General features: G+C 36.8%; 1 protein-coding gene across 1 annotated transcript; it reads right to left on the bottom strand.

The window, feature by feature from the left end:
* Nucleotides 1-2,185: 2,185 nt before the first annotated feature.
* On the bottom strand, nt 2,186-12,955 carry LOC149820797 (vacuolar-sorting receptor 1-like). Its single transcript, XM_089982469.1, has 12 exons — nt 12,452-12,955; nt 8,962-9,654; nt 8,760-8,848; nt 8,526-8,595; nt 8,270-8,353; nt 8,062-8,138; nt 7,877-7,958; nt 7,530-7,612; nt 7,389-7,455; nt 7,165-7,293; nt 6,205-6,311; nt 2,186-2,505 (listed from the first exon to the last, which is right to left on the bottom strand). The coding sequence occupies exons 1-12, from the start codon at nt 12,747-12,749 to the stop codon at nt 2,407-2,409; spliced, it is 1,878 nt and encodes a 625-aa protein (XP_089838595.1). The 5' UTR covers nt 12,750-12,955; the 3' UTR covers nt 2,186-2,406.
* Between the last annotated feature and the right edge of the window lie 319 nt (nt 12,956-13,274).

Here is a 13,274-nt window from a genome sequence, read left to right as displayed (position 1 = left end):
AATCAACCAAACAATGTTATCAAAATAAAATTGAATCGGCTGATTCAAATCAAATCAGCCTTTTTTCCATTCAATTTAACCCCCTCCTGAATCCACCAATTCAGCTGTATGGGCGAATCAGCCCCACACATGGCCTGAATTGGTGCATAAAATATGTAAACTGGTATGAACCGAGATTTTCATAGTTTTTTTTTTCTAAAATTTCAATGTGCAGATGCAATCTAGATGCATGGCTTTATAGAAACAGACTATTGGATCATCCCATTATGATGTATAAGAAGGATCTTTTAAGACTTGAAAATCAAAGGCTCGAAATTTTCGTAAATATAAACATAAAAAATTACATTTCTTGATCCAATAGTTGATTCCAAGCAAATGGACTAGGCAGAATGCATCTGCAGGGTTAGATTTGCAAAAAAACTGGAAATCTCTGTTCATACCAGTTTACATATTTTGTTAGTAAATATTCCAGAGTATATATATATACAGAGAGAGAAAGTAGTGAGTAGGTGCTTGATGGGTTTTTTGGTGCTTTTTACGCACTTTCAGCCCTATAAAAGTGTTAGGCTTGGTTGATTTACTAAGAATCCATACCTGGATCATGTGTTTTGGAAAAAATGATGTTTGGAGCCTCGAAAATTTACAAAGATTTTGGATCATTGATTTTTCGAACCTTATAAAAACCTACCCATGTGTCGGAATCAAACACTTCAAGAGCTGATCCCTATAAAATTAAGTACATAGATCACATCTGTACGGTCTTTAACAATAAGTATATATATATATGAGTTTTTCCTTTCTAATTTTTTAAACTTAAAATATCATTTATTTGAATAGACCAATTCAAAACGATTCACTTCAAATTGATTCCCAAAAGATTCAGGTTATTTTTTTTTGGAAACCAATTCTGACAATGTTAGAGCCAAATCGAGTTGATTAAATTCAAGTTGATCTCAGCTCAGGTTCAACTTATTTAAGAACAAGGGAGTGAACCTCTCAGCATGCTGAGCTCATTAAGGAGCTTGAGTTAGCCCCTATATGTGCCTAGTCCGAGCATGCTTTGGCCTTATATCAGACAAGACCTGAGCCTCTATAATTGAAACACGCATTGAAGAAATATTTGGTACTAATGAAAGTAAGGAACTATTGAACTAGAAATCATTTGGGGGTGTCAACTGTCGGGTTTACCCAGACCCAACCCGGACCAAACCTTATAGGATCCGGGTATGGTGACAAATAGGAAGACCCGGGTATGGTTTATGAAAATTTATACCAGATTCGGGCCTGACCTGAGTTCCGATTAAGACAATTTTTTAATATAAAAATGATAAAAAATATTATTTTACCGGGTCTGGTTCATGTAGTTTTTATCGGGTTCAGGTATGTTTCTCTTATAGCAAACCCGATTAGACCTGGATCCAAACCCATCCTGTTGACACCCCTAGAAATAATAGGTGCTAGCTGTAACTCAATCTAACCACATAGACGTGTTCAACGTGATTTGTTTGCTAAGGATCAAGCCTTGAACCATGTTTTTCCATATAAAAACATGGTTTTCTGAGTTATCAAGTTTTGAAACATTGTGCACCATTGATTTTGAATCCCTTTAAAAACTTGTCACAATCACGTGACGTGATTCAAAACAAGCTTCCTACTAAACAAACCATCACATCTGTAACTTTTGATCTAAGAAAAACTGAAATTTTTTGAAAGTGATTTCTGCTTAATAGTACCAAATATTTACCCTATATATATATATATATATATATATATATATATATATATATATATATATATATAGAGAGAGAGAGAGAGAGAGAGATATAGATATATATGTATATAAGGAAAACCGTCCAACCAAAAGTCCCAAATCTACAACCAACTCTTCTCCAATACTTGAGCATCGCATCAATCGGACCTCATATATTTATTCTTTATAATTTATTTAGTATTTTTAGGGCTTTCAAAAACACATCTAAACATCGAAAATTCATAATCCAAAACATGTCGCTCACTAAATGAATCATAAAAATCTAATATGTAAATTCCGGTTGATGAAAAACTCAATTGTTAGAGAAGGAACACCATCTATCATCAGTTGTAGATTTTATACCTTTGGTTGGACGATGCCCTTTTCCTATATATATAAGAGCATCGGCAAGGGAGAAAAAAAGAAAAAGAGATATTATGCAATAAATAATAATTCATCTTGATAATTAAGCGTGAAGACCAGAGTTTCAAGACAAACATCTGCATGGGATATACAAGACCATAAATAAGCAAAAAGGCTCAGATACGTTGAACAGCAGCAGCAAAAACGCCAGTCTGAGAAATGCCCCCCCACAAAAATATGGGTTTTCTCAGTTGTAGTTATAGCACAAGGATACCAAACTCATCACTCAAAACTCAGATGTCCGTGTGCATATGATTTGGAGTGGCCTCTGCTTGATTGTCCAACGGCATGTACTGTGCCATGATTGCGCGGATCTCCGAGTCCATGTAACTCTGCAAAATCCGACATGAAAAAACAATCATTAAGTTGTGATGAATGAATGTGATCAGTGATGAAGCTTACGGCATGCATGAATCAAGAATGCAATTTATAACACTCCTGCAGCACATAACCACGCAATATTCCAAGGTTCCATTACTGCATGATAGAGTTCCAGTTAAGAGTGCATTTTAAGCGGTGGCGGTTCTTAATTGCCTATGAGGATGACCTCTCATTGTGCCTGATTCAATGTCAATAGAAGCACGCCGAATGACCAACCTGGCCCAACTTCAGTGTGACTTTAAACAGCACAGGTGAAAAAACTCAGGTACGGCTGTTCTAGCAAAGTATTAGAATGCCAAAGATTCCGCGCCCATGCTAAAACTCCAAACAGTACCCAGACATCAAAATACAACAGCCAGCTTGGGCCCACCGCTGCATCTGAGTTTTCATGATGCAGTGCAACTGTGCAAGCTTCATATCATGATGTAAATTCTACGCATGTGTCAAACCTTTCAAAGAATAATAAAGCCAGCACATGCCAGATAACAGACCCATCTCACCAACTTGATTTTCTGGGCTTAACAAATATTTAGCATCAAGCCTACTTGGTTATGCTTGAACCTCAGAGAAAAAAGGATGTTATTTTTGTACATGATGCCGAAAATAAGTTTGTTTCTTTTCCAACTCTTACTACAAAGTTTTCAAAAAGTTCCCAAATTTGCTGAACCTTTGTTGAAATTTCCAACTTATAAATCTTTTAATATTTTACCTTGCATTTTTGCTTCTCTCTTGGGATTATGAATAAAGATCTTTTTCTATTTTGGCACGAGCAAACAAACAAGAATTTTCAGCACAGAAATATCTAGTAATATCAAATTTCCCTTTATCATTCTCTTTTGGTTGAATTTTCAAACACATCATCATCATTATCAAGCCTTATACCAAACTACATGGGTTGAATTTATGAGTCTTGTTTCATTCCTGTCTATCTAGAGCTAAAACTCCCGTCACTTTGTAATATTGCATGTCACTTCTAACTACCTCCTCCCAAATCTTCATTGGTCTTCCTCTTTTCCTAACTCCTACTTGTATCATGTCAATCTTTCTCATAGACGTCATGAGAGGTCTTCGTATTACATGTCCAAACCATATTAAACAGCATTCACTTATTTTATCCTTTATTTGTTCAACTCCTAGGCACATTCTAATAGATTAATTCCTAATTTTATACTTTCTTGTAACCCCGAACATCCATCTCTGCAACATGTGCTATGTCGTCCTTTTTTAGTCACCTAACATTCAACTTCATATAATAGCGCTAGTCTTATAGTAGCCTTGTAAAAACGTCCCTTCAGTCGTAGAGGTACTCTTTCATCACATAGCACACCACTAGCCTGTCTTCACTTAACCCAGCCAACATTGATCTTATTAGTGATATCTTCTTCAAATCCCCTATTCTATTATAATATAGACCTTAAATACTAAAACTTATGGCATTGTTGAATAGGCATCTCTTGTATTCTAATGATATTGAATTGTCAAACACAGAAGTTAGAAAAATTAATTATTTTCTCGGGTTGAAGCGAGCATAAGAATAGGAGGGCGAATTATAGTACATCACCAACATAAGCACACAAATGACTCATTGAAGAAAGTAGGCATGTTACTTGATAACGTATCCAACTGCCACACAAATGACTTCATGACGGATCTATTCCAAAATCCCATACCTAATGTGTGGTTTACATGGATATAAGACAAAATAAAGGTACTTATTTGCCACATCAATAAACAGACAAACAACACCATCCATGAGATATGGACCTGTGTGCCTATTTTGTTTCTAAGCACGGTTTCCAATGTTAAAGATCAGTGAGACACTCCTAGTCCTAGAAATGAATTCTTCTGAAACAGCTTTCTAACAAAGATGCAGCAGCCTTTGCTGTCGAGCCTCTTGGATCTCTTCCCAGTACTAAAGGCTACAAAAGCATGATCCACTTTCATCTTTTTGAATTTCCAGATCATGTGGAAATAGGATCTTTTAATTTCACAAAAAAAAATTCCATGTATCTGATAAAAAATAAATAACTTCATCAGGCTTTATGCGATCTATATGGGGGGCAAATATCTCAATAGTACAAAGGGGAAAAAACGAGGACTAATTACACACACGCACACACATTCACACGTGAAGAAACTCTTGTAAAAAATAACTAATCCAAACCAAGGACCATTTTTGAAAAGTAAGCATTTTCTAGACAGTATGAAAGTGGCAGACAAAGTAACACATGATTGCAAACGACAACTTGGACATTTTTCAACTTAAAGGTAAATTTTGAAAAGGTCTTTGTTAAGGTTGATAAAGGCTTTTTCTAGATAGTATGAAAGTGGCAGACAAAGTAACACATGATTGCAAACGACAACTTGGACATTTTTCAACTCAAAGGTAAATTTTGAAAAGGTTGTTAAGGTTGATAAAGGCTTGCTTCTGTCACTAAAAAGGGCTTAGGCTCGGGGTGGATATATGGATGTGCATGGAACTCCTCATTGTCCATGCTATGCCTCTTCATAACTTGAGGTATAAAAGAGGAATCACTCCTCCCCTTGAACCAGTCAGCAGTTACAACGTGTTGTAAATGTCTTTGACCTTCTAGAGATCCCGCTATTAACTACTTACTCCTGGCCCGTAAAGTTTTTATATTGGGAGATGCAATACTTTATAAATATGGAGAATGTGGCTAATCATTCGAATTGTTGAAGATATTTTTTATTACAAAATAAACCATTCAACATGCAGCTTGAACGCTTTTAGTCATGGCAAGGAAAGAAAGCAAGTGGGCTATCTTGTCGATGTTTGATTCCAGAATGGAGCCTCTCCTTAACACTATCTGCTCCCACTTTAGAAGGATTTATGACAGCCAAATATTGGAAAAATACTTAAGAAATGCTCTTCATATGTATGCATCTTTCACAGAATGGTAGATGCAATCTTATCAAAAGGACACTAACCATCTTAAATATTCGACTACCAAAAAACTAAGCTACCTATTCACCACATGTCCATCTTCAATATTTTTAATGCATTTATTCCATAGATCAAATCGTACGGAAATTCCTTCAGAGTAGCAGCTCACATTCAATAATGACATTTTCTTAGGTGGAACGAAGTCACTTTACATAATAGCTTCCGTCAAGAGATTGAATATCTCAATAAAGCTCTAATTATTGAAGAGCGGCAACCTGGTGGAAGCTTGCTAGAGCTAAATGGTGTGTGAATCACCCTCAGCTCAAAGTAAATGTGAGCTAGTTGATTTGATTGACCCTGAAAATGTTTGGAAATATCTAAATGGAGGACAGTTTATGGGGGAACAGATGCATAGTTGGTGAAGATCAACAAGACACTATCTTCCTATGTACATAAAGAGTTCAGATTCAACTTTTCAAACGACCATTTAGGCGAAATTTCAAAATTGTGCATTGGAAATCAATCATAGAGATGCTCCTATGTGTCCTTTGTTTAGGTTCTGCGGATCATGTTCCATACCTGGTGTACCTTGTATTGCTGGTTTCTATTTTAAGTTTTTAATTTGTATGGTTAGCTTGTGAAAAAATAAAACTTGTTTGAATCATGATCTGTCACAAGAAATATAGATGCAATATCCACAGCTCACAACAAAGAAATAACATATTTAACCAAGTGAAACACTTACCCGGATCCTATACTTGTAGATAGCATATGCACCGACAGCAGCTGCAGCAAAACCAAGAAAAATGATCCACATAAAGCTCCAACCAACCTTTGACGTAGGTTTCTTGCCTGGATCATACTCCAAAGTATTAGAATACTTTCAACAAAAACTTGAAGAAAGGAACAGCAAAAATTCCCTACTTAGGGAAACAACATTAAGATTTAGAAACATGCACCTTGAGATAACCAACACATGCCATAATCTAGAATTAAAAGATACTCATTTTGTTTACTCAAATTGCTAGGATGATACTTGGAAATGCAAGAGATCTAGAGCACACAAAACACTACCCTAAAAACAAATGAAAGACTTGCATTATCTGCCCCCCCCCTTTTTTTTTGGCACTCAAACTATAAAAATGGTTGAACCAAGTACTATGTCTAAGAACACATGAATCAATGTGGAAAATGAGCAAATAAGTAAGCCAATTTGGTTCCCCTGCAATCATCAGAAGGGACATTCTAAGGTTTCCGATTTCCACTAAGCAATATCCCGTAGCAAAATTTTGAGGAAAAAAGAAAATGGAGGAAACTCGCTTTTGTAATTATTATTCCATCTTTTATTGTTTCCAGTGGGATTACAGAATTAAACACTGAAAAGGTAATCTTCGCATGATAGTTTAGCAAGGAGCATCTTCGAATAATATAAGCTAAAAAATATTTCTCAGCAAAAGTTCAGTGAACTTGAAATAGAAAAGAAATAAAAAAATTGTCAAAAGTGAAGGAAAGTACCAAAAAGACACAATGAACTTGCATTAAAATTCCAATAAATTGAAAAGGCAAAAATTGAATATATCGTGTTCCCACAGGTATCAAGTGTGACAAATTATCATGGTGCTTTTTACCCACAAAAATACAGTCAGCAATCAGGATTCATTTTTAAGTGCAAATGAAGGGAAATAGCTCACTAAAATTGGCTTACTGATACAAGTATCATGCTCTTTCATGTACAAAAGATCACCACTGCAGCTACATTCATAACTTCCCCATGTATTCTTGCATTTGCACTCTGAGCATTGGCAGGCAAGCTTCTCTTTGCACTCATCCACATCTGGAAAACATATCCACAGGAACAGACAGCACCATAAGTATTAATAAGAACAATAAGAGTAAAACAAAATACTACTAAATAAGGTGATCAAATACCTTCACAAGAGTTCACACCATCACCCTTGAATCCAGGGGGACATTTACAGCCCTTAGGTTGGCTTTCCTGCATGATAGAACATGATGGCAATTTAAGAATGCCCCTCTTGAGAAGGAACCAGAGCATGACAAGCCACTTACTTGACAAGCTGAGTATGTAATGCCGTCTTGAGTTTTCTTCCAACAACCACCATTGTTAATTGCACAACGTCCAGCCCCAGAAACTGTAAAAAATCACTGCAAAATCAAAAGACGTGCAAGAGACCGGAATCACACGCCCACGTGCATGGCACACACTGCATGCACATGTCTATGCATTTCCTCCCAAGGGAGGATGACTCAAACACAGCTATGTTTTCTAGATACAAATGAGAAAACAAATACGTTAATATGTTATAAATATCTATCTTAGCAGATCTATGAGAAGAAGCTATTCTGAACTCCTTTTAAATTATTCGGCAAAACCTCTGAACCACAAGAAACATTACCTTCACAATGAGTATAACCATCCCCTACAAACTTCACACCATTCACAACTGGGCACTCACACACCCTTCCCCGGAAAGTGTCCTTCAAGGAAACAAAGTACGAACACCAAAACAAAATCAGCATGATTGGGATGTATTTTGCAAGAAATATGCTGAATGATTGTTTACTACTACCATGTCCATACCTTGCAAGCAGTAACATTTGCAGTCTTATCCTCCCAGCAACCACCATTTTTATCCAAGCATTCATTTGTTTCTATTTCTGAAAAGGGAAGAGACAAAGGGCCAGTAAAAGTTGTCACTATTCATTAAGAAGTACAAGAATCAGCCATCAACAAAAAGAAAAAGCATTAGCAAAATAGCAGTAGATAAAAAAATACTAAGAGAATATACCATCACTCAAACAAACAGCTGGTTCTGTAGTCTCCTGGAAACCAGCACATATAGCTTTTAGTATAGCAGATTTGTCCAATTTTCCTGAAAAAAGGAATAACCCAAAAGAAAAAACTTCAATTTAAAATTTAGGAATACGAACACCTCAACAGATCTTAACAAAAGAATAGCTTCACACTTTTCTGATGAAACAAAAATAAACATTAAATAAGTGAAAATCATAAGTGATTGAGAAAGATGGTATCCAGCTGAACACCTCTATATTGCCTGTTGTTAATTATAAGAGTGGGCAAAATAGTCACATCTCCCCTATCGCCTTTCCCAATCTGAAAGAAAATAAAGGAAAAACACAAAACAAACGCACAAATTCGTAGTCATGGACACCATTGAGAGTACATGCAAACAACAAGGAACCAAAATGAAACAAAGTCAAAGCTTCAGCAGCATAAGGAAAATGGTCAAGGAAACGATAAAAGGTGTACAGTCTCACCTGTGCATCCTGCTCCGCCTTGAGAACAGGATTCACAACATCTGCTTCAGTATCTCCAATGCATTTATCTATCTCCTTGACATCAAGTCCTGTTAAGAACAACCCCAACATATAATCACACTCATGACAAAGATCAAGCAGAGATCTAACCAAAATTCAAACTTAATATTAGTAGTCTTGAATGGTTAGTTTGTCAACCTACCAAGGGACTTAATGACCTGATCAGCACATTCTTTGGTATATTTATGCTCTTTCATTGGGCATCTAATAGCAAAATCTGTCACATAGTCCCACCACAGCCAAGGCTTCTTACTTTCATTAGCAACTTTGAAAAAACATGCCTGTCTTAAGTTTTGCACCACAACATCTTTTCCGTCATAACCTTTACTGAAATCCTGTTCTGGATCGGGAGCACAATATCTCCCATGGTTGATGCATTGAGATTTGCACTGTTTGCTTAGAATGAATGCTTCAGGGCAATACCAAGTGATATAATGAGGTGTGAATTGGGTATAGCCCTTTTGCTCAAGTATCTGAGCAGCTCCCTTAAAATTTTTGACAAACTCAATTTGGCTGTCACATTTTGCTCCGCACTCATCATTGCTGTTTGTCCAAAACTCGTACTCGACACGCTCATCAGGATGAGGAAGTGATTCCCTCCAGTCCAGATTAATATTGATCATTTCACCATTTCCCACAGCCTTTTTAAGACTGTCACCAAATTTTTTGCTGATGAGAGCAGAGGGAATGGTTATGTTCTCTAAGTAACTCGCACTTGCATTTTCTTCTTCAGGGGTATCCATAGTTATCAAAGGCTCATCCTTGTCATCAGCAACCAAGATAGCAGCTGCTCCTGCCTTCTGTGCATTCCAAGCCTTTAACGTAAAATAGCAATCTGCAAATACAATTTGTTTCAACAATCAGACCAAACACCAAAGAAAAAAGAATAACATCATGTGCTATTGGTCTCAAACAATGTAAAAAAAAATGTATAAGATGGTTATTAATAAAAAAAAATCAAACTATGAATCAGAGAGAGAGAAAGAGCTGTAGGTCTGGTTATCACATCAAACTACTTAAACTTGGCCCAAACTTGATCTATTTTTAAAGTTCATTTGAATTCAATTTGTTAATCTATCAATCCAACCTTAAGACTTAATTTTGATTTTGATAACTAATGAAACGAAGCTCCAGCCATACCAAGTTTGCCATGGTTCAACCTGATGGCGGCATTCTACTTTTTCAAAATATGCAAAAAACCTAACATGCTAAAGTTTTTTTCCTCTGTTTTTGGTTATTGCACTTTGTTGCATAATTTTGCTTGTTAACTTGTTTAGGCTATAAAACCAGGCCCTTGGCTTTATCTAGGTTGTCAATGGATTGGATATCCAACCCACCAGAGTGCACCCTAGTCTCTGCAGATAACATGTAGATGAGTCAGAAAACAGGTTCAGGTTATGTCAGGTCGAGAAAAAGGGAGCCCAAACCCTACCTTTAAAACTACAATATTCAAAATATGCATTTCTGTAGGCAAGGACAGGTGGGGCAAGATATCAACAAAAAAATATAGCTCAAACCCAACCTGAATATCATTTTGGTTGGGTTTTAGTTGACCTGAATAATATTCAAGCCAGTAATTTTATGCACATACCCAGAAATTCAGGTTTGGTTCAGGTTGGATACCGGGCGTACATCCAACACAGTGACAGCCCTAGCTCTATCCAGTCATCAATAAGACATAACTTTCGTAATTTGTTTTGCCCATAATGCTATTGTGCTTTGGAGGTCTTATTCATTCAAATATATGTTAACACTTATGTATCTTAAAATGGATGATGCAAAAGCCATTAAAATTTTTGTCTTATAAAACCAATGGAAAAACTTGAGCACAAAATTGAGCCCTCATTTGATATAAAGCTCATGAACAAAACCAAACCAAGCTTACGTTGGTAGGCCAGGATGAAAAAGAGACTTGTGCTCGAACCAATGTTTCTTGTCAATCAAAATCTTAACAATCTGAAAACCTGGCTTGGCTCAGCTTGGTTACCACCCTAACTATCATGAATGAATAAAGGAAATGAAGCTTGAGAAAGCAATAAGGGTAAGTTTGGTTGTGTTTTTGAAAAGTGAAAATACTGTTAGAAAAATATTCACTTTAAAAAACTCATGAGATTTCAAATCTCAGGAGACCTCATGAGAAAGTGAATCTCAAACAAATGAGATTCACTTTCTAAATCTCACTTTTGAGGTTTTGTACCAACTCACTTTTTATGAGTTTGCTTTTGGGGTTCGGTGTAAAATATTTTTTTTTTATGTTTGGTTGCTTTTTAGATACTGTTCAAATGAGATTCACTTTCTAAAGTGTATTAGGAAGTGAATCTCATGTGATTGAACCAAACATACCCTAAATGACATACAAAGTGTCCTGTTACGAACAGATAAAAAAAATGAATCATGAGAAAGCAAGCAGAGATAATTGGTATGTTCTTATTTGTGATGACACAGGAGGTGATTTTCAGATAACAGACATTTAAATTGAAACATGAACGGAAAAAACCAAATGTCCCAGGACTCACTTAAACAACTTAACAACTTAGACCAAGCCCAATACCAGGTTTATGGGAACTCAAGCAGAACAACCAGAAAGCCGGCCAAGAAGAATCAATTATGTTAGAGATGACATAACCGCAGGTACAACCAATGAAAATTCCATAGCGAATTGCATACAGTTAGTTTTTCATAAATTCCTCACAAACAAAAAACGTCGTGGATAGGCATGGTTTTTCTGCCATCAGATTGCTGCACAGGTCGACTAAGTGACACTGAAAACTCAGCTGCAATCGGAAAAATGTGATAGTTACAGTTAGTTTTTCATAAATTCCTCAAAAACAAAAGGCATCGTTGATAAACATGGCTTTTCCTACATCAGATTCCTGCATAGGTCCACTATGTGACACTGAAAACTCAGCTGCACTCTGAATAAATGCGATAGAACCAGATTATCGAAAAATGCTTCTTTCACAATTCCTCTTGAGGGTTTCGCGTCTCAGACATCAAATGACTGAATTCCTATTTTTTCCCATTCTCTCTCCTTTCCTCTCTGACGGTTCTTTTCTCTTCACCAGGCATTTTTCGCTGTAAAAAGGCTCAGAACATCACCAAACATTGAAGCCATAAGCGAAAGCAAGAAAACCATTCTGTCCCCAGAATCATATGATTTCTCCTCACTTTGACTTCTTTAAAAAAAAAAACTTCCTCACTTCGCAGACTTTGACCATTTTTCTTAATTTAAATTAATCTTCCCGATTAAACTAAGTCTCGATCACATGAGACATTTCAAAACTAACCAAAAATTAAGCTCGAATCATCTCACGAATATTAAAACGCAAAATCATCGAGCCCAAAAATAAAAATGAGAGACAGAAACTTGAGTAAGAAACCAACATATACATAAGAAGAAATTCACTTATGGTGAAAACACCACCAATCAATCGCCATTCAAACGGAAGCCACCCACCAACTCAAAAGACCCAACCCAACCCAACCCAACCCAACAAACAGATAAAGAAAACCAAACAAACCCCAATACATAACTTCCCCACCAAGTTCAAGATATGCACTCAAGACTCCAAAAGAGATTAAAAAAAAGGATACCAACCAACAAAAATCCATCACAAACACAAACACTTTACCTCCTCTATCGACCAGCACAAAAGTGGGCATCCCACCAGGCTTCGTTTTGAAGGAGATTCCCGCATCGTCGAAGCTTTTACACGCCTTCTGGTTGGAGTGAGGGTAAACAACGACCCCCACCATGGTGCCTCCATACTGGGGCACCCCAAAATTCCCAATCGCGCACTCGTAGACGTCCTTCAGGTAGTCGGGAGAGGTCACCCTCAGGCTGTTCTTCTCCACCACGAACCTACCAAACACGGGGTTTCCCATCACCACCACCAACACCCACATCAAGATACCTGAAAATTGCCTCATTTTCTCACATAAATCTAACGACCCCCTAAAATCGTTTCTGTGAGATCCCTGCTCTATCTATAAGACGGAAACGAAATTTCTCTTCCTCTTTAGTATTATATGAAGATTGATACCTAAGGAACCCAAAATAGAAGAGAGGAGGTGCGTCACACAACCTAATAGAAGATCGACGCTTCTCTCTCTCCCTTTCTCTCTCTCTCTCTCTCTAGCTTTCTCTCTCTACGTGCCTCAGTAAAAATCGCCCTAGATGGCAGGATGAGATAAAAAAAAGGAGTCGGTAGTAATTCGTCTGCTGTGATCATTAAATGGCTGAAATGCCCTTTCATGGTGCAATTTTTTTTTTACTTTTTTTTTTGGAAATTTTCATTTAAGGCCTTTCTATGTCGCAAAAAAGAGGTTTTTTCTCGCTAAAATGCATAAACGCCAGTGACTTTTTCTCCATGAAAACTTTTTTTCTCATGGAAAGCAGCCCTCATTTTACACACTGGACCTCCCTTTTTACAGATTTATTTCTCCTGAGGGGGA

This window comes from Nuphar pumila, chromosome 12 (genome assembly GCF_984573655.1).
Source record: "Nuphar pumila chromosome 12, dmNupPumi1.hap1.1, whole genome shotgun sequence".
Classification (NCBI taxonomy): Eukaryota; Viridiplantae; Streptophyta; class Magnoliopsida; order Nymphaeales; family Nymphaeaceae; genus Nuphar; species Nuphar pumila.
The sequence above is the reverse complement of the archived record's forward strand: the minus strand, read 5'-3'. Positions and strand labels throughout refer to the sequence as shown.

Bases quoted from the DNA above. Each gene is read 5' to 3' on its own strand.
- LOC149820797 (XM_089982469.1), bottom strand. From the start codon at position 12,749: ATGAGGCAATTTTCAGGTATCTTGATGTGGGTGTTGGTGGTGGTGATG. The intron at 9,655-12,451 runs GTAAAGTGTTTG...TTGTATTTGCAG, and splicing joins TGTGCTGGTCGATAGAGGAG to ATTGCTATTTTACGTTAAAG. The intron at 7,456-7,529 runs GTAAGTGGCTTG...TCTATCATGCAG, and splicing joins TTACATACTCAGCTTGTCAA to GAAAGCCAACCTAAGGGCTG.